General features: G+C 40.1%; 1 protein-coding gene across 5 annotated transcripts in view; it reads left to right on the top strand.

Annotated features, from left to right (window-relative positions):
• The window catches only part of Cep350 (centrosomal protein 350), a 122,328-nt gene that overhangs the window by 79,287 nt on the left and 19,172 nt on the right, over positions 1-23,869 (top strand). For all 5 annotated transcript variants that reach the window (XM_052200514.1, XM_052200516.1, XM_052200517.1 and 2 more), the window contains 5 exons: positions 567-766; positions 7,768-7,976; positions 17,434-17,578; positions 20,384-20,544; positions 21,486-21,622. In XM_052200514.1, coding sequence (XP_052056474.1) covers positions 567-766; positions 7,768-7,976; positions 17,434-17,578; positions 20,384-20,544; positions 21,486-21,622 — 852 coding nt within the window. The remainder of the gene's footprint in view (positions 1-566; positions 767-7,767; positions 7,977-17,433; positions 17,579-20,383; positions 20,545-21,485; positions 21,623-23,869) is intronic.

Here is a 23,869-nt window from a genome sequence, read left to right as displayed (position 1 = left end):
AGGCTGGTGGCATCAAATGGTGCTCAGCATTCATTCACGATCTGTCACCTGACATTGAGTTGCTTAGGTAAAAGCAAAGCCTGAATTTGAAAATAAAAAGGGGATATATAATCATTTTTTCTTTGTTTGTTTGCTTGTGTATTTGGGCACATTGGGTTTGTTTTATAGTTGCTTTGGTTTTTATTGTTTTGAGTTTTGTGTGTTTTCTGGTCTGAGCTTTTAGAATAAATTTCTTACATACTCTCTCTCTTATGAAAACAGTCACCCATAAAGGAGTATGTAAGTTACTGAATAATAGCGTCCAAATATGCATTAGACTCTCTTTCCTGAATTTACCACTAGTTTTCCTTCCCTACCCTGACAACCTGTTAGAAGAAAACACTAATTTTCTCATATTAAAAAAAAAATAAGTTGGCTCCTTTTTGCATCTGTGCTTTCAAGCTTAGGGAGATCATGGTCTGGGTGCCTGCCTCTCACAGCTTGTTGGTAAGGCATGAATGACAGCTTTCAAGGTCACCTCTGCCTAGAGGTGGGTTTTCTAACGTGCCTTCCCTGTGTGACTATAGGTTTCTGACAAAACGAGAACAGAAGCTCATGCAGCGCCGACAGCATGCAGAGGAGCTCCTGGAGTGGAAGAGGCGACTGGATGCAGAAGAAGCAGAGATCCAACAAATGGAAAAACAAGCTTTGGCTGCCTGGGACAAAGAACTAGTAAAACCCAAAACTCCTAAGAAAGAACTGGAGAGCCAGAGAACAGAGCAGAAAGGTAATGAGCACAAACTAAAGCCCAGCATAGTTTACTTACTCAACTTTGGATGGGAGCGGTTAGACGGGACGGACGAAGGCATGCAGCTACACATGATGCACAACTTGTAAGAACATAAGTAACTTCTTGCCAATGTAAATGTTTAGGTTTTTTTTTTTTTAATTCAACTTGTCGAAACTTAATAGATGTTCAAACAAGGAAAACTTAGGTGTTTAATTCTTTATTTTCCACAGAATGCAAAAAAGGAGATATATTTTTCATCTCACTTTATGATATTAGTATATAATGTCAAAAGCCATTTTTCTCTATCCTGAATACTAAACATACAGATCAAAAGAGGAAAAATTACAGACACTTGAATGGATTCAGAAAAAGACTTAGGATCACACATGTAAACCTCAGATCAAAGTACACATGGAAAGGCACTGTCTTTATCCATCAAAATGGAACAAAAAACCCAGAGAAAACAGAACCCTTTCCCCTTGAAAATGTTTATTAAGCATTATATAAAAGTTCTAAGGAGTTCAATAAGGCTTGAAAAACTATTAAAAGCTGTAAGTAGGGAGTAGAAGACACAAAATTCTTATTACTTACAGTTAATAAAGGTATACACATAGAAAACCCAGATTTGGTGCTGGAGCGATGGTGCGTTAGGTAAGAGTGCTTGTTTAGGAGCATAAGAAGCTTTAAGTACCTATGTGAAAAGCTAGGCAAGCATCCATTTCTGCTTATAAGCACAGAACTGTGGGGCCGAGACGGCCAGCTCTGTCAGTGAGACGTCTCAAAGGGTAGAGGACGATGGAGAAGGACGCCTGACCTCTCCTGACTTCCACACGGGTACATAGGCACATATAATTGCACATACGTGTACACATATACTACCCCTCTGTCACATACAGGAAAGCCCAGCATTTTCACTTTGTTAGAATAATGAGTTTAGCAAGATCACTAGTTAGACAATACGAATGATGAAACCCAGTTGTTTTTGGCTGGAGATGTAAATCAGATGCTGGAATGTTTGTCTAGAGTGCATAAAGCCCTGCACTCCTCCCCCAGCACCTGGGTACGATGGCACAGGACTGCCTTCAAAGTGGAGGCAGGAGGATTAGAAGTTAAGGTCAGTCTCAGCCTCACAGTAAATTTGAAGCCAGCTTGGGCTGTTTGAAACCCTGACTCAAAACTAACCAAATAAATTAACAAAACCCACTTATTCATGCTTGTGCATGTGGCCCTTGTCATATTAATTGAATCATTTTAGAAGGTGCAGGATGGGAGCAGTGCTGGAGTACTGGCTCAGTGGTTATGGGTGCTTCCTACCCTTCGAAGGACTCAAGTTTGGTGGTTCGCAGCCATGTCAGGAACTACCTCTAACTCGGAGATTCAGAGGATCCAGTGCTGTCTACTGGCTTCCTTGTGCTCCCACACAGACATCTCTCTCTCTCTCTCTCTCTCTCTCTCTCTCTCTCTCTCTCTCTCTCTCTCTCACATACACACACACACACACACATACACACATACACACTACACACACACATACCACATACACCACATACACACACCACACACCACACACACACACACACACACACACACACACACACACGTAAATCTTTTTAAAGAAATATTTGAAGGTAGGAAAGAGATAAAGGATCCAGAAGAGCAGGAAGGGGACAAGAGAGTGTAACAGGTTAATCTGATACATTATATACAAGTATGGAGATGTAAGACTCCATTGTGTATAACATACCTAGTAAATTCTAATGTAAAAAAAGCTCTCAATTATATGTCTTAGACAAACAAAAGTTGGCTTTTTAAAATACCTTTTTAAAAAGTTACAAGTAGAATTGGGTGTGGTAGCACGCATTTCTAACTCTAGTACTCAGGAAATGGAGGTAGGAGAATTGTGACTTTGAAGCCAGCTTAAACTACAGAGTCTGAGATCAACATAGGGAGAACCTGTCTCTAAATAAATAAATAGATGGATGGACATACAGATGGATTAATGTAAATAAGCAAATATAAGCAAAAATATGAAGTACTTTGATACAAGGTTAATAATACAAGATCTTTGTGAAGGAAAATTTAGAGCTTTGTTAGGAGATGTTAAACAGTAAAACAATTTCACATTACAAATGAAACAGTATCTTATGATATTTATTTTCCTTGAACTCATCTCTAGAGCCGAGGCCATTTAAATCTGAGGCAATACCAGGACAGGGAAGTGGGAGGGGTTGATTGGGGAATAGGGGGAGGGGAGATGGCTTATGGGACTTTGTGTGGCGGGGAGACAGGAAAGGGGAAATCATTTGAAATGTAAATAGAGAATATATCTAATAAAAAAAGAAAAAAAATTAGATTGCCATGTCCAAAAATAAGCATTACTATCATCTCTAGCAACCAGTAAATCCAAATGCAGTGAGGAAGAATTCAGATTCCTCAACTGAAAGTCCGCAGTGGATCACTGCATAAAGAAGTTCATCTAGCTGATGACTGCCATGTTTGTGGGACTGGTCCCGGAGTAAGAGACTACAAGCAAGCTATGGCTTCGGGGCCACAGCAGGGCCATGAGATGTGGCATTGGGGCATAAGGTGAAGCCTGTTAATAATGTGGGGAGTAGTGGTACAGGGCTACTGATACTTTACTAAAGAGATGAGATTAAAACAAGAGGAACCAAATGAGGTGGGAATCTGGGTTTTTCACTTAAATATTAATTAGAATAAGAATTAAACATAGTCTGAGCCAGTTCAGCTTTCATCTTTTCCTGTGTTCAACATTTTGCAAACAGAGGAAGTTGGTCACAGAAGTCTAACAACATGATTATTTCTCATACCTGGGAATGTTTCCAAACTATGTCTTTAAAATCCATTGTGGCTTCTTGAATAAATGATGGTCTCTAATTATTTTCAAAATAAATAAATAAATAAATAGATAAATCTGAGACCCACCAAGGTTTCTGAAAAGGGTTTATGACCTCCATTAATTTTTTATGAGCAAAGGTGAAAAGAACACGACCCTGGTCAGTAAGAAGCATGACAGGTAGAACCTACTTCACCGGATACTGGGACTTTTAACTTAAACAGTGCGATAGTTACATAGCGATGGAAAGAGACTATGAATGCAGGACCCAAGAAAGACCCATGCGCTTCTGGACGGTTGACATGACACCAGCGACTTCCAGACTTAAAAAGAAAACAGGGACTCTCCACCAGATGTATGGGAGGACACGGTGAAGTGTGAGTCCACACCTGACAGCATGAAAGATCTGTACCAGCCAAGTGTGGTGCCTTTAATCACAGCACTTGCAAGGCAGAGACAAAGACGATTTCTGTGAGTTCAAGGCCAACCTGGTCTACATTTTTGAGTTCCAGGACAGCCAGAACTGCGTAAAGTTCTTTTCTTTCTTTCTTTTTTTAAACAAACAAAAAAAAAACAACAAAGGAAAAGGAAAAAGAAAATGTGTTCAAGGGATCATTTTACTAACTGATATAAGTGTGGCTATTTTTTTCTTAGTATTTCTATTATATACATGTCATAAATATCTTTAACATAGTTAGGTAGAGTGTGTATTTTGATGCATACATCATGTGTCTACTTATAGTGCAGCAGAAGGTTTCAGACTCTTTGTTTAACTAAAATATTTATCTTTGATGATGTCTGTTCTGTTCTGAACACTGCTGGTTGCCACCTGTAATGAGCTATCACTCGCAGTTGGGAGATGTCCTGGTAGAGCAGGTTTCAAATGGCTTTGGCCTCGGGACCTCTTTAAATACTTGTCGAAATTGTTGAGAACCACAAAGAATTTTAGTTCATGTGTTTGCAGATATGCTTACACATATATGTATTTACCACATCAGGAATTAAAACTGAAAAAGGGTTTAAGTATTAACAGTTTTGGGGGTTGGGAATTTAACTCAGTGTTAGAGCAAGGTTCAGTTTTTTGAGCGGAGGTTTCTCTGTGTAGCTTTGGCTGTCCTGCTGTAGACCAGGCTAGCCTCCAATTCATAGAGCTCTGCCTGCTTCTGCCTTCTGAGCGCTGTGATTAAAAGTGTGTGCCACCAACACCTAGCTTAGATTCAGTTCTTAGTTTTAGAAAACAGAGAGGGGGGGAGGGAGGAAGGGGAAGAGAGAGAGAGAGAGAGAGAGAGAGAGAGAGAGAGAGAGAGAGAGAGAGAGAGAGAGAGAGAGAGAGAGAGAGAATTTTACAAAAAGACACCCTCCCGACAACCAAGGAAACTAAATAGTAACCTATTTTTAAAAGAAGTGACAATCAGCTAGGGAACTAGCTGGTAGAGTGGTAGAGTGTATACTCAGCGGTCATTCGGGAAAACCTGGGCCAGTTGCCAGCACCACAGGTGGATGCAGGAGGATCAGAGCTTCAGGGTCATCTGGACTACATACTGAGTTTGAGGCCAGCCTGGGCTACATGAAACCCTTTCTCAAAAATAAATTTTAAGCTGGGTGGTGGTAGCACACGCCTGTAATCCCAGCACTCTGGGAGGCAGAGGCAGGCGGATTTCTGAGTTCGAGGCCAGCCTGGTCTACAGAGTGAGTTCCAGGACAGTGAGGGCTATACAGAGAAACCCTGTCTCGAAAAAACCAAATCCACAAAACCAAATAGATAGATAGATAGATAGATAGATAGATAGATAGATAGATAGATAGATTAATTAATTAGAAAAAATAAACATGGTCCTAATAACTTAAAAATGTAAAATAGAATTTCCCCAAAAAGGCACCTCCAAAGAGAATTAATTGTTTTATAGTTTAGCAAGTAATATTAGTGTCTGACTGAGTAAAATGAAGTGTATTCTTATATCTGTTTCTCTATTCTATTTGTGACAGTGTTTTTTGGGCATTCATATACATGAATATGTAAAAAGTATGCTTCAACTAGCTGTACCACTATTCATATATTTCAAATAGAAAAACCCCTACATTTCTATTAGTGGTGTATTTATATATTCCAGTAATCAGCATGTGTATTTGCATATTTTACTATGCTCAATTAAATGAAAAAATGTAGCTATGCAAATTAACATATAAGAAACAAAGTAAATTACAGGTGGCCACAAGTGGTTTGGCGACTCCTTTTCTAGACCATTTCAGAGCATGTAAAGTTAAATACTATAGTCACAAATAATACATAAAGAAAACCAAAAGTTTCCTTGTGGTCTCTCTCCAACTTCAGCTGGAAGGTAAGTTAAAACTAGCTTAGCTTCCCTTGTTAAAGGTGTCCATTTGGACCTGTTGGGCATAAGTGTGCCACATGTGAGTAGGGTCAGTGGAGGAAAAGCTTTCTCAGAGCTGCCCTTGAGCTCACTAAGAGCAGCTAGCTTATGAGTTTGGACTACTTAATCAGGTAAAGATGATATAAGCAACCGGATCCAGGAAAAAAAATAAAAGAAGCCAAAACTAGTCAGCATGAGTTCACTGCAGCAGCTAAAGCTCACTCTAAGCACAACTGAGTCATATATTTAAGTGTCCATGGCTAACAGACCTTTTGAAACAGCCAAGCAGAGACCTAACAAAAATTACTATTGTCATTATTTCCCTTCAAAAGGAGATCACTAAAAACGTCACTGTCACCAAAAAGTTACCTTCAGAATGTCTTCTGCAGGGAGCCTTTTTCCTGCAGCTACTCCCTTCTGAAAGGAAGTCTTCTGCAGAAGTACCAAGTGACATGGTGGTGGCTAGGGAGGTGGGTGCTCAGCTTATGGGCTCTAGCTGGGTGACAAGCAGAGTACTGTTTAGGTAAGAACTTTATTATTTAGTAATAGGGAGCTTAAAAAGTTAAAAGTAGGAACATGACAGATGTCCCCACAAGCAGGAGATCAAGCAAACTTACCTTCCTTTCATAGAATGTTCAAGAAATAAATGTTATTGAACTTTTCCCAAACCTTCATTTTCAGAATGATGTACCAAAACAATGAGTTGTTTCTCAACAAATCAAAGTTTTTTTTTTTCAGAATTAAATAGTGATTTTTAAAATTTAAGGTTATTATCATCATTGTGGGTATATGTGTTTTAGTACATGTGAGGTTATTACCGTTGTGTATGTGTGGTTTTTCAGTACATGTGAACGCAGCTCTAGAGTACCATAATGCAGGTGTAAAGGCCAGAGGATCAAAGCCAGATCCTCAGACTGGAGTGACAGCACTTTTACCCTCAGCCATCTCTCTGGCTACAGTGATGATGACTCTTAAGCTCTCTAAAGGTAGACAGTTACAGTATAGACTAAAGACGTAGTTCACTACTTACTATGCTCTTGTCATTGTGTAGTGATGTATTCCAGTAGGTGCACAGTGCCATGAAGTCCCTTACAGGAACTTGCTTGCTGTGTAATTGTTCCAACAGGTTCCAACAGTGGCGAGTTTATTTGGATTTTGTTAAACTTAATTTCCCATGAATTTCTTAATTGCCCAAAAAAGACTTTATCTAGTTATATAGTTATCTAGTCCTATTGAGGAACTGAATGTGCATGTGCATGTGTGCCTGCCTGTGTGCCTGTGTGTGCACGACAGTGTGCGTGTGCCTGTGCATGCACATGCATGTGGAGGGCAGAGGGCAGCCTCCGGCCTCGTTCAGTCCTTCTTCAGTACCTCACTGGATGACTATGGCACAGTGGGGCTTCTCCTCTCAGAAAGTCGGCTGTATGGACAAAGACTTCTCAGGAATATAACCTAGCAGTAAAATTTTTAGGTCATAAAGTATTTGTTTCATCTTTTCAAAAAGCACTAAAATATTTTCTAGAGTGACTGAAGCAGTTCCAGTTTGTGAGTTATAACTTCTGTGCACCCTCACATTTAGTCAGCCGTGATCACTGTAAATACATGATGACTATCTGCTCTCCGATAGTGTCAGCCAAAAGTGCTATTGAACAGGCTTTATTAGTAAATGTTAAATAATGTAGTTTTATGCTGAAAACAAGTGTAAAATGTAACAAGTTTACTTCTCCATTGACAAAGATTGGACATTTTTTGTTTTCACCCTGTGTTTCTAGGAATAGCAAGTGAAAAGGGATCACCGATGCCTTCCTACTCTCCACGGAACAGTGAAAGCTGTATTCCAGAAGAACTAGGCAGCCCTTCTGATTTATGTGTACCTTCTGAGTCTAAGGTGCAGGCACAGCCTGGGAGTCCAGATCACAGTATACTTACTGAGGAAATGGTTTTTTCACAGGAGCTGGAATCTACTTCTCCTAGTAAACATGTAAGTTAATGCCTATTTATATCTTAAAATTTATTTAGGAAAAACAATGTGTGGAGAAGGTATTACTAATAGTTATATTATTCCTGTTAAGGGCAACACTGTCACCCAGGCATGCAGGATTTAATATGTGGAGAGAAATAAAACTGTTAATAAGCTTATAAGTATGTGAATTTAGCTTTAGTAGCAGTTAAAATTATACTCTGTCAAGTCTAATACTATTTTTTAAAAGGATTTATTTATTATATGTAAGTACACTGTACACTTCAGACACTCCAGAAGAGGGAATCAGATCTCGTTACAGATGGTTGTGAGCCACCATGTGGATGCTGGGATTTGAACTCAGGACCTTTGGAAGAGCAGTCGGTGGATGCTCTTAATCACTGAGCCATCTCTCCAGCCCAAGTCTAATACTATTAAAGAGATAGAGCCTTAATTACAGTTACTGTTGCTATGATGAAACACCATGACCAAAAGAAAGTTGGGGAGGAAAGTTTATTTGGCTTATATTTCCAAATCACCATTCATCATCTAAGGAAGTCAGAACAGGAACTCCAACAGGGCAGGAAGCTGGAGGCGGGAGCTGATGCAGAGGCATGCAGGGTGCTGCCCACTGGCTTGCTTCACCTGTTCTCTGAGGCCAGGAGGGCACCAGTGAGAGGGCCCTTCCTTCCCCATGATCTCTAACTAAGGAAATGCCCTGCAAGCTTTCCTGCAGCTCTGTCTTATGGAGGCATTTTCTCAGCTGAGGTTCCCTCCTCTCAGATGATGCTAGGTTGTGTCAAGTTGACATAAAAACCAGTCTACACAGGAAGGGAGGGATTTTAAATTCTGTAACAGGATGGACAGCTCAGCCCAGTGGGTGGGAGGAAAGGGTGTTAACTGCCAGGTTTCATGGCCTGGCTTTGATTCTCAGGATAGAGACAGCTACCTCCCACACTCCTACAAGGTTTCCTCTGACTAGCATGTAGCATGTGTGTGTATGTGTGTGTGCGCTTGTGCACAAACATACGTAAACACATTCGCACACATACACACAGACACACACACAGAGTAATGAAGATTATTTGTGTGAACATAACAAGTTCTTTTGCAAATCTGCTTTGTCTTAAAAAGCATAAGATCTTTAAAACATACCAAAGTGCCTTTGCTATAATTTGGTTAATAATTGCTAGTTCATAATCAGAATAAGAGTAATGATTATATTGCTTTTAAATATCTGAAATGAATGGTTTTAAATTATTATACTGGGCATTATTAGAATAATAATATTCTTTTATTCTGTATTTCATAGAAAGATAAAAGCTCAAGATAGAAACTCACCTGTTTTTAAAACTGATTTCTATAAGATTAAGACATCAGCATAGCAATATGAAACACTTACAAATGTAATGGTCAGGCTTCCTTATTGGAAAAGTTACATATGTGCTGTGTCTCTGCATGTAAAAGTCAGCAGAAGGGAGTGCACAGCACAGCTTGCTCCGGTGGCACGGAGCTTAGGTTCCAGTCCTGAGGCCTCAGGTGGGAGCCCTCAGATCTCTCCGCTTCTGGATCCAGATCAGCCTGGGCGGCAATGCCACATCTCCAGGTCCTGCAAGAGGCAAGAGGGGCTTCCGGGTGGCCAGCGGGGAGAAGTCAGTGTGCTCTGGTGAATCCAGCAGGCCCCAGTGGGAGCCTTCAGGTGTGTGCTTCGGGATCTGAACAGCCTGGGCAACAGCACCCTGTCTCCAGGCAGTGCAGGAGGTAAGGTGTGCACCAGAGGCCACCTGGGAAGGGGCAGCTTGCACTGGTGAGTCCAGCATTGACAAGACCAACTAACACCAGTGAGAGCTAAATGGCAAAAGGCAAATGCAGGAACATCACTAACAGAAATCAAGTCAATATGGCAACATCTGAACCCAATTCTCCTTTACCAGCATGTCCTGGATACCCCATCACACCAGAAAAACAAGATTTGGATTTAAAATCACTAGTCATGATGCTGGTACAGGAACACATGAAGGACATACTTAAAGAAATTCAGGAGAAAATGGATCAAAAGTTAGAAGCCCTTGCAAGGGAAACACAAAAATCATTGAAAGAAATCCAGGAGAATACAAAACCCAATAATGAGGAAACGCTAAAAACACTTAAAGAAATACAGGAGAACTTTGGTCAACAGGCTGAGGTCATGAAAGAGGAAACACAAAAATCTCTTAAAGAATTACAGGAAAGCACAAACAAGCAAGTGAAGGAGCTAAGCAAAACCATCCAGGATCTAAAATCAGAAGTAGAAACAACTAAGAAAACTCAAAGGGAGACAACTTTGGAGATAGAAAGCCTTGGGAAGAAATCAGGGGACAGAGATGCAAATATCAACAACAGAATACAAGAGGTAGAAGAAAGAATCTCAGATGCTGAAGATTCCATAGAAACCATGGACTCAACAGTTAAAGAAAATGCAAAATGCAAAAAGCTTGTAACCCAAAATATCCAGGAAATCCAGGACACAATGAGAAGACCAAACCTAAGGATTATAGGCATAGATGAGAGTGAAGATTTACAACTTAAAGGGCCAGCAAATATCTTCAATAAAATTATGGAAGAAAACTTCCCTAACCTAAAGAGAGAGATGCCCATGAATATACAAGAAGCCTACAGAACTCCAAACAGACTGGACCAGAACAGAAATACTTCCCGTCACATAATAATCAAAACACCAAATGTACTAAAGAAAGAAAGAATATTAAAGGCAGTAAGAGAAAAAGGCCAAGTAACATATAAAGGAAGACCTATCAGAATCACAGCAGACTTCTCACCTGAGACTATGAAGGCTAGAAGATCCTGGGTAGATCTCATGCAGACTCTAAGAGAACACAAATGCCAGCCAAAACTACTATATCCAGCAAAACTCTCACTCACTGTAGATGGAGAAACTAAGATATTCCATGACAAAACCAAGTTTACCCAATATCTATCCACAAACCCAGCCCTACAAAGGATAATAGGAGGAAAACACCAATACAAGGAGGGAAACTTCACCCTGGAAAAAGCAAGATAGTAACCTTTCATCAAACCCAAAAGAAGTTAACCAATCAAATTTAAAAAATAACGTCAAAAATGACAGAAAGTAACAATCACTATTCCTTAATATCTCTTAACATCAATGGATTCAATGCCCCAATAAAAAGACATAGACTAACCAACTGGATACGTAAATAGGACCCTACATTTTGCTGCTTACAGGAAACACACCTCAGGGTCAAAGACAAACACTACCTTAGAGTAAAAGGCTGGAAGACAATTTTACAAGCAAATCGTCTCAGGAAACAAGCTGGAGTAGCCATTTTAATATCAGAGAAAATTGACTTTCAACCCAAAGTCATCAAAAGAGACTCTGAGGGACACTTCTTGCTGGTCAAAGGAAAAATACAACAAAAAGAACTCTCAATCCTGAACATCTATGCTCCAAATGCAAGGGCACCCTCTTTCGTAAAAGAAACTTTATTAAAGCTCAAAGCACACATTGCACCTAACACAATAATTGTGGGTGACCTCAACACTGCACTTTCCTCAATGGACCGATCAGGAAAACAGAAACTAAACAGGAACACAATGAAACTAATTGAAGCTTTGGACCAATTAGATTTAACAGATATATATAGAACATTCTATCCTAAAACAAAAGAATATACCTTTTTCTCAGCACCTCATGGTACCTTCTCCAAAATTGACCATATAATTAGTCACAAGACAGACCTCAACAAATATAAGAAGATCGAACTAATCCCATGCCTCCTATCAGATCACTATGGAGTAAAAGTGGTCTTCAATAGCAACAAAAACAACAGAAAACCCACATACACATGGAAACTGAACAATATTCTACTCAATGATACCTTGGTCAAGGAAGAAATAAATAAAGAAAGATTTTTTAGAACACAATGAAAATGAAGACACAACATACCCAAATCTATGGGACACAATGAAAGTAGTGCTAAGAGGAAAACTCATAGCCCTGAGTGCCTCCAAAAAGAAAATGGAGAGAGCATACACTACCAGCTTAATGACACACCTGAACGCCCTGGAACAAAAAGAAGCTATTTCACCCAGGAGGAGGAGAAGGCAGGAAATCATCAAACTCAGGGCCGAAATCAATCAAGTAAAAACAAAGAGAACCATACAAAGAATCAACAAAACCAGGAGCTGGTTCTTTGAGAAAATCAACAAGATAGATAAACCCTTAGCCAGACTAACCAAAGGGCACAGAGACAGTATCCAGATTAACAAACTTAGAAATGAAAAGGGAGATATAACAACAGAAACTGAGGAAATTCAAAAAATCATTAGATCCTACTACAAAAGCCTATACTCAACACAACTGGAGAATCTGGAGGAAATGGACAGTTTCCTAGATAGATATCCGACACCAAAACTAAATCAGGATCAAATAGATCAACTAAACAGTCCCATAACACCTGAAGAAATAAAAAGGGTCATAAAAAGTCTCCCAACCAAAAAAAGCACGGGACCAGATGGCTTCAGTGAAGAGTTCTATCAGACCTTCAAAGAAGACCTAACACCAATACTCTTCAAACTATTCCACAAATAGAAACAGAAGGAACTCTACCCAACTCGTTCTATGAAGCCACAATTACGCTGATACCAAAACCACACAAAGATCCAACAAAGAAAGAGAACTTCAGGCCAATTTCTCTTATGAATATTGATGCAAAAATATTTAATAAAATTCTTGCCAACTGAATCCAAGAACACATCAAAACGATCATCCACTATGATCAAGTAGGCTTCATCCCAGGGATAAAGGGATGGTTCAATATAAGGAAATCCATCAGTGCTATCCACTACATAAACAAACTCAAAGAAAAAAACCATATGATCATCTCATTAGATGCAGAAAAAGCATTTGCCAAAATCCAGCATCCTTTCATGCTAAAAGTATTGGAAAGAACAGGAATTCAAGGCCCATACCTAAACATCGTTAAAGTAATATACAGCAAACCGGTAGCCAACATCAAACTAAATGGAGAGAAACTTGAAGCAATCCCACTAAAATCAGGGACTAGACAAGGCTGTCCTCTCTCTCCATATCTTTTCAATATAGTACCTGAAGTTCTAGCTAGAGCAATTAGACAACATAAGGAGGTCAAGGGGATACAAATTGGAAAGGAAGAAGTCAATTATCACTATTTGCAGATGACATGATAGTCTACTTAAGTGACCCGAAAACCTCCACCAGAGAACTCCTACAGCTGATAAACAACTTCAGCAAAGTGGCTGGTTATAAAATCAACTCACGCAAATCAGTTGCCTTCCTATACTCTGAGAAAGAAGTTAGGGAAACGACAGCCTTCAAAATAGCCACAAACAATATAAAATATCTTGGTGTGACTCTAACCAAACAAGTAAAAGATCTATATGACAAGAACTTCAGGTCTCTGAAGAAGGAAATCGAAAAAGACCTCAGAAAATGGAAAAATCTGCCATGCTCGTGGATTGGCAGGATTAATATAGTTAAAATGGCCATCTTGCCAAAAGCGATCTACAGATTCAATGCAATCCCCATCAAAATCCCAACTCAGTTCTTCACAGAGTTAGAAAAAGCAATTTTCAAATTCATCTGGAATAACAAGAAACCCAGGATAGCTAAAACTATTCTCAACAACAAAAGAAATTCTGGGGGAATCAGTATCCTTGACTTCAAGCAATACTACAGAGCAATAGTGTTAAAAAACTGCATGGTATTGGCACAGTGACAGACAAGTGGACCAATGGAATAGAATTGAAGATCCAGAAATGAATCCACACACCTATGGTCACTTGATCTTCGACAAAGGAGCCAAAAACATCCAGTGGAAAAAAGATAGCCTTTTCAACAAATGGTGCTGGATCAATTGGAGGTCAGCATGCAGAAGAATGCGCATTGATCCATTCTTATCTCCATGTACTAAACTTCACTCCAAGTGGATCAAGAACCTCCATGTAAAACCAGACACACTGAGACTAATAGAAAAGAAACTGGGGAAGACCCTTGAGGACATGGGCACAGGGGAAAAGTTCCTGAACAGATCACCAATAGCTTATGCTTTAAGATCAAGAATTGACAAATGGGACCTCATAAAATTACAAAGTTTCTATAAGGCAAAGGACACTGTTAAAAGGACAAAACAGCAACCATCAAATTGGGAAAGGATATTCACCAACCCCACATCTGATAGAGGGCTAATATCCAATATATACAAAGAACTCAAGAAGTTAGACTCCAGGGAACCAAATAACCCTATTAAAATATGGAGTACAGATCTTAACAAAGAATTTTCACCTGAAGAAATTCGGATGGCCGAGAGGCACCTTAAGAAGTGCTCAACATCATTAGTCATTAGGGAAATGCAGATCAAAACAACCCTGAGATTTCACCTTACACCAGTCAGAATGGCTAAGGTCAAAAACTCAGGAGACAGCAGGTGTTGGCGAGGATGTGGAGAAAGAGGAACACTCCTCCACTGCTGGTGGGGCTGTAAGATGGTACAACCACTGTGGAAATCCGTCTGGAGGTTCCTCAGAAAACTGGACATGAGACTTCCAGAGGACCATGCTATACCTCTCCTGGGCATATACCCAAAAGATTCCCTGGCATGCAATAAAGACACATGCTCCATTATGTTCATAGCAGCCTTATTTATAATAGCCAGAAGCTGGAAAGAATCCAGATGCCCCTCAAAGGAGGAATGGATACAGAAAATGTGGTATATTTACACAATGGAATACTACTCAGCAATTAGAAACAATGAATTCACAAAATTTTTAGGCAAATGGTTTGATCTGGAAAATATCATCCTAAGTGAGGTAACCCAATCACAAAAGAATACACATGGAATGCAATCTCTGATAAGTGGATATTAATTAGCCCAGAAGCTCTGAATACCCAAGGCACAAATTGCATAACAAATGATTCCCATGAAGAAGTATGGAGAGGGTCCTGATCCTGGAAAGGATTGATCTAGCATGGGAAGGGAATATAAGGACAGAGAAAAAGGAGGGAGGTGATTGGAGAAGGGATGGAGAGAAGAAGGTTTATGGGACATATGGGGAGGGGGGATCCGGGAAAGGGGAAATCATTTGGAATGTAAACAAAGAATATAGAAAATAAAAATAGTAAAAAAAAAAAAAGTCAGCAGAAACTGGTAGGAGTCAGTGCTCCCCTAACCACGTGGGTTCCGACAGCCGGGCACAAGCTGTAGGATGGCATCACGCGTGCTTGAGTCCCCCGAGCCAGTTGACTGGCTCGTCAAAACTTCCTTAATTTTAAAAATATGGATAGAAACATCTATGGTTAGAATTTGTTTAAAAATCGTTATTTTATTTTATATATATGGGTGTCTGGCCAGCATCTATGTCTGTGTACCATTTGTGTGCCTGGTACCCAAGGAAGCCATAAGAAGATATTGGTTCCTGAAACTGTTACATACACATGATGATGAGCCACTATGTGGGTACTAGCATTTGAATCTAGATCTCTGCAAGAGAAGCTCTGGTCTTCAGAGTGAGAACCTGGCTTAAATTGTATATAATATTGAATATATAGAATATATATAAACTTAATATAATAAATTATAATTAAAATATAATGAAACAAAAGTTTTCTTATGCTAATCAAGAAATTTCATTAAAAAAGAAAAAGAAAAGGATTTCAGTTTTTTTATTTACTTAATATTCTGCTCGTTGCCTCCCCACTCCCAGTCACACCCTCCCACAATCCCTCCCCCATCCCCCCTTCTCCTCTGAGAGGATAGCGTCCCCCTGGGTTTACCCCCACTCTGGAGCATTAAGTCTCTGTGGAACTAGACACATCCTCTTCCACTGAGACCAGACAAGGCAGCCCAGCTAGAAGAACATATCCCACAGCCAGGCAACAGCTTTTGGGATAGCTTTCTACACCAGTTGTTAGGGATCCACATGAAGACCAAGCTGCACATCTGCTACATATGTGTGGGGAGGTCTAGGTCCAGCCCATGTATGTTCTTTGGTTGCTGGTTCAGACTTTTAGAACCCAAGGGTCCAGGTTGACTCTGTTGGTCTTCCTGTGGAGTTCCTATCCCCTTCAGGGCCCTCAATCCTTCTCCCAACTCTTCATAAGAGTCCCAGCCTTCATCCATTGTTTGGCTGGTGGTCTCTGCATCTGAGTCCATTGCTTGGTGGAGCCTCTCTGAAGACAGCCATACTAGACTCCTGTGTGCAAGCATAACAGAGTAACATTAATAGTGTCAGGGATTGGTGCTCATGGGATGGGGCTCTGGTTGGACTGGTTATTGGTTGGTCATTCCCTCAGTCTCTGCTCCATTTCTTGTAGACATGATAGATTTTGGGGTTGAAAGTTTTGTGGGTGGGTTGGTGTCCCTATTGCTCCATTGGGTTTCCTGCCCTGGCTATAGGAGGTGGGCTCTTTAGGTCCCATATCCCCAATGCTGTGAGTCTCAGCTAAGGTCACTCCCATTGATTCATAGGCGCCTCCCCTATCCCAGGTCTCTATCTCATCCTGGAGATGCCTCCCCCACCCTCCCCCGCCTGCCAGTTGCAGATTTCTATTCATTCTCATGGCCATCTGGCCATCCCTCCTGTCCCTCCCCACCCCTGAGCCTGACCCCCCTCCCCCAGTTCCCTCGCCATCCAGTTCCCTCCCTCAGTCTGCATCCTTCAAGTGTTATACTCCCTCTTCTAAGTGAGATTCAAGCTTCTTCCCTTGGGTTTTCCTTCTTGTTTAGCTTTTTTGGGTCTGTGGAGTGTAACATGGGTGTCCTATATTTTATGACTAATACCCACTTACAAGTGATCACATACCATGCTTGTCCTTTTGAGTCTGGGTTACCTCACTCACGATGATATTCTCAAGTTCTATCAATTTGCCTGCAAAATTCATGATGTCTTTGTTTTTAATAGCTGAATAGTATTCCATTATGTAGATGTAACACATTTTCTCTATCTATTCTTCAGTTGAGGGGCATCTAGGTTGTTTCCAATAACATTTTTTAAAACTTTTTTTTGACCTTTTGTAAAATTATAAAGTTGTGCTAAAATTTAATATATTAATTATATAAATTATTAAATTTTATGTTTATTTGATATGAAAATGTTATAAAATATACTTTAAAAATAATTACTTAAAATATTGTAATTGGGAGCTGGATAGATGACTCAGTAGTTAAGAGCACTTGCTGCTCTTGCAAAGAACCAGGTTCAATTCCCAGCACCCACGTGGCAGGAACTGTAGTTGCAGGGGATTCCACACCCTTTGCTGGCCTCCATAGGCACGAGCTGTGCACACAGGGCACCACCATACAAGTAATAAAGCAAGACATTTTACAAAGTTGTAATTGTTATCTTTACTTGGTTGTATCTCAGATTTAAATATAAGTTCAGTTGTATGACAAAATAAGTCCTGTTTGCCTTTCTGTTTCAACAGTCACCTCCCAAAAGTTGCTTATCTGTGTCAAAGCAAGAGTCTAGCAAAGCAAGTCATAGGACTGAAGGACACGGGCATCTGCCTGTCAAGTCTCACCAACCCTGTTATAGTTGGTCAGATGAGTCACTGTCTATGACACAGTCAGGTAAGGCTGCAATGAGTTTCTTTTGTTTTTGAATTCCTTTAATGAGCTTTGTCTGACCACATGCTAGCACTCTCTTATCCTTTGTTGCTTTGTATGGCCAAGATGAACTCATAGCTCAGTGATTGTCATTGATAATTATCTCCTTGGTTCCACAAATTGTAACCAACTTTATTCTCGTGGTAGTAGACATTTGTTTGTCCAAACATTTCTTCATCTGTCCTGTCCTGTCCAACAGTGGCTGTGTGTTTTTGTATCACTCTGTGCTTCAGTGTGCTGTACCGCCCAGCACACTGGGCTGCTAGGTCAGCTGGGCCCACCAGGTCTGGATGGAACTCCTGGTGGAAGGTTCTGTTTTCTCAGCATTTGTAACACTAGCGCCTCATAGGTACTGTTGATTGCTGCATGTGGTAGGTATTTTTTCAGTGAGTTATTAGAAACCATGAGGTTAGAAGGTTGTGGAACAAGATAACACAAATCTCAAAGGAGCCATATAGAGAAACAATAGGAACATTCTGTGTTCTTTTAATATACCTCTCCCTGTGCATGTCTCTGTTGGAGGTTGATTTTGAAAGACTGAATAGCTTCTACCTTGCAAGGCATCAGGAGTCTGTTGGTCTTGGGAAGCATATCTAAAAGGAAAGTGCTGTGTTTATTAGAATTATGAGGAAATATTATGAATGTAATATTAAGTGCTGTCATATTAATTATATTGATAAGCACATATTACCATTTAAGCTCATTCTTAAAAGATAATAGGTTTTTGTTGTTGTTGTTGTTGTTTTGTTTTTGGAGGGTTTTGCTGTTGTTTTGGGGTTTTTTTTTTCTTTTAAAGTAAAAATGGTTGTTTCTGTGAGAGGAGGCAGGTTGGGGAGTAGTTTAATCAGCGAAATACTTGTAAGTATGAGGACCTCAGTTCGGTTCCTAGAACCCACATGTAAAGGAAACTGGGCATATTGGTATGAGCATGTAATATTAATCTAGGGGAAGTAGAGATAGGCAGACACTTGGGGCTTGTTGACCAGCCAGTCGAGACATGGTTTGGGGAGAATCATGTCTCAGAAGACAAGTTGGATGTTTTAAAAAGTAGATAATATACCATAATTCAACTGTTTTCCTGATGATTGATTATATAGATATTCTTAAATGTTTACAGTTTTAAAAATATATTGATTCAAAATCATGTGGAGAACAAAGTTTACATGTGGTCTCCTACACTTGACAAGGTAACATCTCAAGTTTAAAGGCACATAAATATCTCTTTGAGGGGTTTGTTTATTGTTATTTTGTTTTGTTTTCAAGTCAGGGTCTCACTGTGTAACTCTGGTTATCCTAGAACTCACTCTGTAGATCAGGCTGGCCTCAGACTCACAGAGATCAGCCTGCTGTTGCCTCCCGATTACTGGGATTAAAGGTGCGTACCACTCACCTGGCTTAACTCTCTGTTCTTAGAGATGTATGTCATGTAGGCCAGGCTGGCTTCCCCCTACCTTCCCAGGCATGTGCCGCCACTTGTGGCTTAGAAGCATGGAACTCCTCAGGCCAGAGGAGTTGGTGTTAGGAAAGATGATCACTAACCCAGACTACAGCCAAGGAATACAAATCCCCAAGTGCTTAGAGCTTTCAACCTAAAACCACTTATTTTCTTCAAAAGTTAAGATCAAGCACATGAGGAAGATGCTCAGATGCCCTCCTCCTGACACTACTTGTTTTAGTACATGTTATGTCAGTGCTGAGAGATCGTGGGAACTCTGCTTTTCTGTGTAGCCCAGGTATTGGGTTTACACCATTTTAAAGAGACAGTACTCTTTCTGCATGTTGATGGTTTCTTAGGTAACTTAATCTGAGATGACCTAGTCTCAAGGTGAAACAATACACACTGAGTCTGCAGTTTCTAGTATGGGCATACTGAAGTATATAGAAGTGCCATCTGTGTGTGATTCTAAGAGGTGTGCGAATACTCACTTGTGTACTGTGTAATCCAACGTGCAGTGAAGTAAGCAATGGCTTTAAGTGCTGCCTTTTTGTTTCCTTAGCATCTGTATGACAGGTTATAATGCAGTGCCTTCCTATGATGTTGCTGTGACTAGGCCTCTCGTGCAGAAGTAAAATATTGGGGAGAAACAAATTTTAATCAGTTGCCTTCAAAGAAACAGTAGGGCATTTTTTTTTTTATTTTATGTGATAATAAGACTTCAGTTAATGATTCACAATTCAAAAACGTAACATTTTATTCTAATTTGAGTTTAGAAATATGACACCATGTATTAATATCTAAGAAAGACAGTTATATGAACATCTTGCTACCAGAAGTAATTTTTTACAGAAAGTTCAAATTTCACTAACACAAAAATTTAAACTTTATGTACCTTGCTAGGATAGGGTTTTTCAAAATCTTATTTCAAAATCCTAGGGTTTCAAACAGTGAGCTGACAGGATGACTCAGTAGTGAAGAATCTTGACTTCACAAGCCTGATGAGCTGAGTTCCATCCCTGGAACTCAAAGTCAGAGAGAATCAACTCCCAAACGTTGTCCCCTGGCCACACACATCCACACTCATGTACACACATCATACACATTTTTCATAATAATAATAAAGAAAAGCAAACAAATAGTACCATTATAAATTAGGAAGACTAAAGCAAAAGGAAGATCCTGGAAAAGCAGCATGCACTTTATTAATAACATTTTTTAGAAGCTCAATTTTTAAAATTTTAAATATTAACTTTAAGCATTATAGCTTTTCTTTATTACTGTATTAATTTTATTCTTTGTTAAAATTAATTACAAGGCTTTGTTCCTCTCAGAAACTACATCTGACCAGAGTGACATTGAAGGGAGGATCAGAGCTCTGAAGGATGAGCTGCGGAAGAGAAGGTCAGTTGTGGAGCAGCTGAAGAAGGAGCAGAGGAAAAGACAAAAGGAACGGCTAAAAGCTCAAGAAGCCAGCCTGCTCCGACAGCTGGAGGTGAGACGGCGGAGGGTTAGTTCAAAGAGCAGCTCAGAGGCTTACTGCTAATAAAGCAGTCATGTAGAGTCATATCATCTTTAAAAAAATCCAAAGATATCTTAAGTATTACACTAAATATTAAATAGTAAAATGTTCGGATAATGGTATTGGCCAAGTAGTGGTAGCACACGCCTTTAATCCCACACTCTGGAGGCACAAACAGGTGTATCTCTGTGAGTTCCAGTCCAGCCTGGTCTACAGAGTGAGTCCCAGGACAGCCAAAGGTACACAGAGAAACAATGTCTCCAAAAGATTATGGTGATGAAAAAGATTATCCATAATCTCTTAAAAACATTAAGATGGATACATGGGTAGACAAATAGATAGATCTAGATATTCACACTGTTGTTGCTCTTCTGTTCTAGCAAGAAGCCCACACAAGCCTTGGGCTAATTTAGGACAGCTCCTAATTGATAGCTGAGGTTGCTTCCCTCCTAAGGTCTAGCAGCCTTCTGTTATGTTGACACTACCTCTGATTTTGCTAATGTCCTCCTCTGTCTCTTCCTGTAGTGCCGGTTCCCTGGTTGTTCTCCTACCAAGGCCCTCTGCTCTGCTCTGTTCTGTTCTGTTCCTCTTGCCGTTGGTCTCGGGCCTGGCTCGGGTTCTGAGCCCCTTGTCTGTATTATCTGCCCAGTCTCCTAGTTATCACTGCCTCTGCCTCCCAGAGTGCTGGGATTACAGGCGTGTGCCACCACCGCTTGGCTGAAACTTTAATTTCTTGCTTCATTTTCTACAGTGGTGACAATGTGATGGGGAGCAAGGAGGGAATCTTTATATTCTGTCTTTTTACTAGTTAAATATTTAAATTATGCTATTTAAAATTTTTAAATATTCTTACAATTTAAAATAGAATTTTAGAATATTCTGCATAATAACTTCTCTAACTCTTCCAAACTTAGACTTATGATGAATTCATTAAGAAAACTGAAGGTGAGCTCAGCCAAGATTTGGACACATCACCAACATCCAAATTTCATATTAAAACTCTGTGCTCTGTATCTGAAAAACCCAAAATCAAGCCACATCCACTACACAGGTAAGAACTTTTAAAACGTACACATATTCTGATTTATTTGATAACAGATAAGGAAAGATTTTTAGTTGAAATGATCTTTTAAGTAACAGTAAAATGGCACAAGTAAAAATACTGTTTATGAACATGAAAGTGCCACACATGACAAGTACACAGTAACTGACCAAGTACAGATCGCAGTGCGCACTGTGACCCTGTGCCGGGCGGTGCAGCGAGGGCCGGTCTCTGCACTGGAGCAAGAGCAGAGTTGAGTGTAGATCCTTGGAGAACAAGGCAGTGTTTAGAAAGCAAAAATACCTGTATCTTAACTCTAAAATCTTAACTCTAAAAAATTAGCTTGATAAAATCTGTAATACCAAAAATCTCTATTTGCTCTAAGAATATTTTATTAAAGCAAACTTTGGAATGGGTGAAATATCTCAGGAAATTATTATTCTATTCAGGTAATAGAATATTATATATCCAGTAAATATATATATATATATATATATATGGGACTAGCTAGCAATAGTAGAATATACATTATACTAGATTAAAAAGTCAAGTTCTAACAGTTAAATGGTTGGGACAGTGGGTAAGAGGCTTCTGAGAAATAAGCAGATGTGAAAGAGAAGAGTGAATGGCGAAGAGAAAAAGCAGGCGGCACACCCTAAAAGGGAAAAATGATAGGGCACTGCTGCAGCTTGGAGAGCCTAGGGAGATGCGGAAAAGAATGCTTCAGTGTTCCTTCAGGAAGGCTTCGTGCTCACTTAGCTTTAGTGGTCACACTGTACTGAGAGATGCGTGCCTTTAAAGCTGTTTTTAAAGTATTTTGAAGTCTGGGACAGCTTCATGGTGGAGCACTTGCATACCATGCAGAAGACTCTGAATCTTTATCTCCATTGATATAAGAAAGCTAAAATGCTTTGCTGAGTGTGGTGTTTCCTGCCTAAAATGCCAGCATTCAGGAGGCTAAGGATCATGAGTTCTAAACCAGCCTAGGCTACACAAGTGAGCTCCAGGTTAGCCTGCTAGCCACAGTGCAACTCTTACATATTACCCAGCCCCTTACCCAAGGGCTGGAGAGGTGGCTCAGTGCTTAATAGCACTGGCTGCTCTTCCAGAGGACCCTGTTCAAATCCCAACAACCACATGGCAGCTCACAGCAGTCTGTAAGCCTAAGATCAGGGAATCTGATGCCCTCTTCTGGCATCTGTAGCCACTGCAGCAGTCATACATTGCAGGCAAAGTACCCACACACATTTCTTGAAGGAAGGAAGGAAGGAAGGAAGGAAGGAAGGAAGGAAGGAAGGAAGGAAGGAAGGGAGAAGGAAGGGAGGAAGAGCTAGGGAGATTTTTCAGCAATTCAGGACAAATACTGCTCCTTTAAAGGACTCAAGCTCAATTCCCAGCCCCCACATTGTGTGGCTCACAACTATCTGTAACCCCAGCTCCTGTAATCTCAGCACTAGAAGTTCAGGTCACCCCCTGCATAGCAAGCTCGGGGTCAGCTGGGATACATGTAAGTAAATAAAGTGCTTACTGAACGGCTGTCTTCATGGAGCACTGTTGTGAGCCAGCAGTTAGCGGGCTGCTGCTCACCAGCACATGTCAGGACGTTCAGTTCATGCGCAGCCCTGCGTTCATCGCCAGCTTCACAAGATTCTTGTATTCAGAGATCTTGCCAACTTATATTAAGGAAAGATTAGAAGAAATAGGCATAAACAAACAACAGTAATGAAAATAGAAGATATTTCTAAGAATTGGTATTGTCTAATTAAAGTGCTGGATGGGAAACAGGAGATCGAGGGCTCCTCTATTTCTTAGTCAATTGAGCTAGGCTTTCATTACCCTAAAAGCAAAGAGGTTTTTGTGGGAAGCTTAGGATTTTGGTTTTAAATGTTAATTTTGAGAAGTTATGATTCATACAGATAGGGGTGTGTGAGTGTCAAGGAAAGAGATTCTGAAAATACTAGATACACATAGGTCTGAAGGGTAGATAAAGCTGGAAAAGCATGCATTTGTAGAGAATAGGGTTGCAAGTAGTAAATAAAACTAAATAGCACCATCTTATTACAAGCAAAAGGCAGAAACCAAACAGCGTGGCCAGTTGTAGGAAAGGAAGGTGGTGAACAAGGAGGGGCTGGGAAGGGGGAGAGTCAGACAGACAGACAGAGGGAGAGAGAATGCGTGTGCTTTTTTGTTTTAATTTTAATGCATGAGGCATACGTATAAAACAAGGAATAAAAGCTGTTTTTTGTCTTGAGAGGG

This window comes from Apodemus sylvaticus, chromosome 12 (genome assembly GCF_947179515.1).
Source record: "Apodemus sylvaticus chromosome 12, mApoSyl1.1, whole genome shotgun sequence".
In the NCBI taxonomy this organism is placed as follows: domain Eukaryota; kingdom Metazoa; phylum Chordata; class Mammalia; order Rodentia; family Muridae; genus Apodemus; species Apodemus sylvaticus.
The sequence above is the reverse complement of the archived record's forward strand: the minus strand, read 5'-3'. Positions and strand labels throughout refer to the sequence as shown.